Genomic DNA, 6,000 nt, shown 5'->3' on the forward strand with positions numbered 1-6,000 from the left:
TGCTGATCAATGAGTCGCTGCACTTCGAGGTGCTTGACAGTTCGCAGCAGCCGATTCTGCTCCGAGTGTGTACAGTGCACCGACTCTGATTTTGCCCTTCAGAAAATCGTTTCACGTTTGCGTCCTACAATAAAAGAGGTTTCTGGGACATTCCCTCCGACAATATAAGGGCAAATAGGTGACGCAGATGTTGAGAATTTCAAATAAAACTGCTTCCTGTAGGGTCCTGGATATGTTGGTGTTGTCCTGCCGCAATCCAGACATCAAAAGTACACCATGCGGCCAATGACAACATCAGTCTGGCAGCGGTGCGTGATCCACTGGCTGTCCGTACTAACATACCATGGAAGCTGCTGCAATAAATTTTAAGCTTACTTGTACGTATTTAATCTTTAAACTATTTATATCACTTCATAAACATTACACAACATATTATTATTCGTATGTTTGTTTGAGGTAAACATGGTTGTCGTTTTTCGTGCAACGCCTACATCAATGAATCGCTATATCGGTGTAAAGTGTGCGAGAAAACCAACACGGTACAAAAATCATCCAAGCTATCCGCACCTACCATCAACTCACTAACCAACTTCGTCTCACTATAGAAGTGAAAAAGTAACGCTCTATAGTGAGAGATTGAAAATGAGAACCTTTTTGTAAAATTTGTTATAGGACTAGCTTAAGAGGCCCGGTTACAGTGCTACGCACGGAAACTCCAGGCTGCACAGAAACAACTGGAGCATGCCACCTCGTTCCTCGTGGAAATTGGAAGTCTCATGGCATTCCAAGGAAAGATTGCTGGAGAGCTTGGAAATGTGGGGTGTTCAGTCAAAGTCAGGTGCGCATGGAACGTGGTGCATGAAGTAAAGCTCCACCTTCCAGCATGGAAGTTCAATTGATTGTCCCGTCGTTTACGTGATCGTTTTGGTTGCAGGCGCTGCATGAAACGAAAATGCAGTAAGGATAGCCAAGGAAGATGTACACATGTATTGTTTGTATTTTGCTGCCGTCTTGTTCTAGGTTCTGGTAGATGTATTGTTAGTGAATAGCCGGTTCAAACTGAAAGAATGGATATTTATATTTATGTAATGTCTAATTTTCTGTTTTCAGTAATTACGTCACACTCTGGTTCAGTAGAAGAATCATCTGTCAACGACCTCTCGGTAGACGATGTTGCTTGTGGAGACACCTTCCTCGTCAGCGCGTTTCGGGTTCGGTATCAGCACAGCAATGTTCGCTCGTGATGTCACCCGCGAGAGTGCAACGTATAGCTGGCCATGGGCGAAAACATCTTGCGGCAGATATAGGCCCAAATGGTGAAGCGATTGCCCTTGCGACTTGTTGATGGTCATCGCAAAGCACACTTGCACCGGAAACTGTTTACGGCGGATCTGGAACGGGTGACCCTTATCGTTGCTGTCACAGAAGATCCGTGGAAGCAGGACGTCTTCGTCTCTCCGCGTGCCTGTCAGAATTTTAGCGTGTAAACAGTTTCGCTTTAGGCCTACAATTTGCAAACGCGTACCGTTACACAATCCCATGTCGGAATTAAGATTGCGCAATAAAAGTACTGGTGCAAATCGTTTTAGCCGCAAGCGATGCACTGGGATGCCGCTGACATTGAGTGTGTTCAAGTATTCGGAAGGAAGTTGCAGATGCTCGTGTTCCTCCGGGTTGACCAATGTATCGACCGAACGGTTCGTACGCATGCTTAAACATCTCTGCAATCGGATTGTGAGTCGAAAAAACACGTTGCAAAATGGCCAATATTTCACGATTCAGCTCACTACCATATGCTATGGCCCGAGCGTTCAGCATTTCGTCGTACTGACCCTCCGAGCTTGAATCATAAAAGTACAGCTGTGCGTAGCATGGTGGACGTCCTGGAAGCACAGCGAGCGAACCGATTCGATGGCAAAGCGCACCTTGTATGCGATAGTTGTAAATTCCACCGTGACCGACTCGTAGATCCTGGCGTACTGGGTCATTTCCTCGTATTGAGGCACCGATAGAGGTGAAGGCAAACGCATTATTGTATCGCCGGATGTTGAGCAGAAATTGCGGCACGTCAAATAGTTGGCGCAACTCTGCTGGCGGTTCGGGAAACGGTGGAAGCACAACTTGTCCACTGTTGCAGCACACACTGGGCGGCTCTCCAGGCCACTTGAGAGCGGAACAGAAATTGCAAGGTACGCGTGGTGCAAGCGTATGAAGCGAGGGACAACTGTACGACTCATGGTTCCCATGTGCTACTCTCAGATGGCCGGTCATACGACGCCGGGCTATGAATTGTCGCTGCTGATCTGCTTCATGGTCGCGAAGATGGCGCACGTATGTTTGTAGCTGCTGATGTATTGGCACTCGGATAGCAACTGCTGCAGTTGGGTCTACCAATGCTGGTGTTGGTGCTGGTGCTGGTGCTGGTACTGGTGCTGATGCTGGTGCTGGGGCGCGGTTGACCACAGTTGCGACATTCGGAGTTTGCACCATGCGCTTCCTGGCATTGTACAGTGCCTGTCGCTTTCTGGCGAGCCTTGCCTTCTTCTCGGGTGGTGTTTCATCCGGTGGGGTGGAGTACCGTCCAGCGATTTCATTGAGCAAATCATCGTCAATATTCCTTCGTAGTTGTTGTTGTTGCAAGATTGCTGGAGCTCCTGATAAGGATGTCCCGGCCGAAGTAGACGGTACAGCCTGTTGGTCGTCCTGTACAGCTGCCACCGTAGGAGCTGCTCCCGCGAGGCGCTTCTTGGCCCTGTACAGCGCTTGTCGCTTTCTGGCGAGCCTTGCCTTCTTCTCGGGTGGTGTTTCATCCGGTGGGGTGGAGTATCGTCCAGCGATTTCATTGAGCAATTCGTCGTCCGTATTCCTTCGTTGTTGTTGTTGCAGGATTGCAGAAGCTGCTGATAAGGATGACCCGGCCAAAGTTGAAGGTACAGCCTGTTGGTCGTCCTGTACAGCTGCCAGCGTAGGAGCTGCACCCGGGAGGCGCTTCTTGGCCCTGTACAACGCCTGTCGCTTCCTTTGAAGCCTTGCTTTCTTTTCGTTCGGAGTTTCTTCCGGTGGAGTGAGATTCTGTGAGACGATATCACTTACGGAGGGCTGCATGGTTTGTGGATAGGGTTCTGTAACTGGGGCTGTTGAAAATTGTAAAACAAAAAAAAAGAATTTTAGATAAGTGCTGTGAATAAAAGAAAGTAGGAAATATTATACCTGACATGATGTCAATCATAGGGCAATCGTTGCCCACACTTTCCTCATTATGCTCCATATCGTAGCAAAAACAGAATTGCAAGAAAACGCCGGAACACAGAAACACAGGAACACAGGAACACAGGAACACACGTTCCACGCAGGAACAACAAATTGAACCACAAAACGTACACGAAACGTACGTTACGAAAATAATCTCCTTACACTAAATCTACACTGCCCTGCGTACTAAACTACACTACAATACACAACACTTTTCTAAACTACACTACACTATACTTCACCATGCGCACCTAAAGAAATTAACCTAATACTCAAACTAAACTAAAAAAACTGGAAATCAACTTAAAAAAGTGTAAATCGCACCTATAACCGTATTAATAAACGATATTCGTTTTGTCAAAAAATATATCATATCGCGTAGCCAACTCGATCGTTCGCTCGCTCGCTCGCTTGCTCGTACGCGCATGCGCTGGCAGGGGCTCGCAAGGGCGAGTCGATAGTGTGCGCACTGCTCGGTCGAGTTCGGAAAGCGAGGAAACGGTTGAGCACCCCTGCAGCGTTGGTCGTGCTCACGATGGTAGGGGTATTCGTCGTGCGGTCGTGCGAGCGTGATGGTGTTATACGGCAGCGAAGGCAGAACGGGCGAGATAGAAACAGCGTAACGCAAAGTGTGACATCGAGCGTCAGCGTTAACGAAAATTTATATATAGATAAATCCAACTAACCTCTACTTTCCATCCGGTCACTGCACCAAACACCAAACCGGAACGCACCTCTCGATGATGTTTAAATTAATTTCCCCATTATTAAAACTTTCTAATCACACATACACACATTCCACGCAACGGCACCACATCCTCCCGGATGGCACCAACCCCAAAGCATTCTGCTACTCGAAAGGATGAGCTATATCTCAAATTTACGAGGCACCGGGCCCCGCCACCAGTCAGGAAGCCGACAAATTTTGACATGCAGTTGCAGTTCCTTCTTCTCTCATCCCTCCATGTTCCCTCATTCAAGTGCCTTCCCCTTGTGTGATCCGATTTGCACACTGCGAGCGAGATGATTCGGAACCGGATGAAAGCTTTCGGTGGTAACCCGGTCGGACCGGTCGGTCGGTTCATGAGTAGGAAATAATTATAAATTATGGTCGTATTCATCGGGGTGAAAATAATGCTTCATTTTCACGGCGCAACCGTTCCGACCCACGCTGCAATTGTCCTGCAAACCGAACCCTTAGCCTTTTCGCAGCGTGTGATGTGGAAAAACTTTCACCAAACGGGGTTCATTTGCTCTAGCGGACGGGCAAAGCGAGCGATGTAGATTAACTTCGCATGACTGTTGACCCAATTGCAGTGGTTTTTTGGAGTGGAGGTTTTGGAAGTTGCTGTGTTGCTAGCAACGGTACGGGGTGAATGATCCCACAAAACAAACACACATACACGTGCGTTCGTGTGTGTGGCCGAGCTTGATCGTTAGTGAGTGTCTAATGAGCTTTTGAATGGAGGCGCATGGTAACGGATGATTGGCAACAGACCGGCCTCAATTGATGGGGAGCGTGATGGTGATGACGATGATGAAGGGGCTATTCTTCTGCCAGTTGGTGTTTAATACGGTTAAACTTTTCCTTCACCGTGGTGCGCTGGTTTGCACATACAAAACGTGGTGAGCGCAAGAGAGAGTTTGATGCGATTAAACACAAAGAGAGAGAGAGAGAAGGGAGGAAAACCCCGCAAGAAGTTTCTTCCCTCCTTCGTGTGAATGGGTGCACAATTGGGTGCCGGTCATACCAACCCCATCGGTCAAACACACACACACACGCACAAGCCACACAACAACCTTAACCCGAACCACCTCGCCTGCTGCCTTTGACGCCGTTTGCCAAACCGACAAAATGGACACCTCCGCACCGAAACGATGAGACAAATTCGTCCTTCCGCCATGATGGATGAAAGGGTGGTTGAGTGTAAGGGGAGGGGAAAACTTTCTCCCTTATCACCACCACCAGACAGGCTACAAATTGGATTTGGTTTGACTGTTCATCTTGCCAGGACGCCGGGTCATGGGTGTGCGCGTTAGGTTTGGAAAAAAACTTTACTCAGAATGGGTGGGCAGCCCGGAACTGGAACCGACGGAAATAGATTCGTCCGTTCAAGTAGATTGCCCACATTTGCATCTATATGACGCGAAAAGTCAGTCGGTTTGTTTGGTGCCTTGAAGTGACAGCAGCAATCAAAGTTGTTAGTTTCGAATAAAGAAGCTTGTAAGAGATAAACTGAGCGCGCATGTGAATGTCCCAGAAGGATTTAGGTTGCTATTTGGATCATAAGCAAGGGCCTTTTATTTTGAGCACGATTCCAACAATGAGCCTAGTTATTGGTTAAGCCATTCAATAGCATTAGTTCATTGAATGCCAATTAGTACTAAAAAGTGTCGTTTATGGAGCGCCAGAGCCTGTTCAATATGAGAGCTGTAACTTATGGCAAGCACACGTAGATTCTATATGCCGTCCATCGATCACAACATTGGTGAAGCAGTGGTGTGAATCTTACAGAGTGCTTGGAGCGTTCGGAACTATATTGAGTGTGTGAAGCCTACGGAGTTAAACCTTTAAAGAGTTGTTTAACTTTCTGCAGATTGAAATGATCTTGTTGTGAACGAATTCCTAATGGGTATGAAGGTTCAATCTCTAAACAATATGAAAATATTATTATAGGTAAAAGCTTCACAATTCAACTCTGTGGCACAAGCACATCAGTGGTACTAAGGCATACCATTGTTTGGATG

The 6,000-nt window shown here is 47.4% G+C and overlaps 1 protein-coding gene across 1 annotated transcript; it reads right to left on the reverse strand.

Annotated features, from left to right (window-relative positions):
* Positions 1 to 1,030: 1,030 nt before the first annotated feature.
* Positions 1,031 to 3,230, reverse strand: LOC120904255. Its single transcript, XM_040314117.1, has 2 exons — positions 3,211 to 3,230; positions 1,031 to 3,134 (listed from the first exon to the last, which is right to left on the reverse strand). Exons 1-2 carry the CDS (start codon positions 3,227 to 3,229, stop codon positions 1,549 to 1,551), a joined length of 1,605 nt encoding a protein of 534 aa, XP_040170051.1. The 5' UTR covers position 3,230; the 3' UTR covers positions 1,031 to 1,548.
* Positions 3,231 to 6,000: the final 2,770 nt, after the last annotated feature.

Source organism: Anopheles arabiensis, chromosome 3 (genome assembly GCF_016920715.1).
Source record: "Anopheles arabiensis isolate DONGOLA chromosome 3, AaraD3, whole genome shotgun sequence".
Taxonomy (NCBI): domain Eukaryota; kingdom Metazoa; phylum Arthropoda; class Insecta; order Diptera; family Culicidae; genus Anopheles; species Anopheles arabiensis.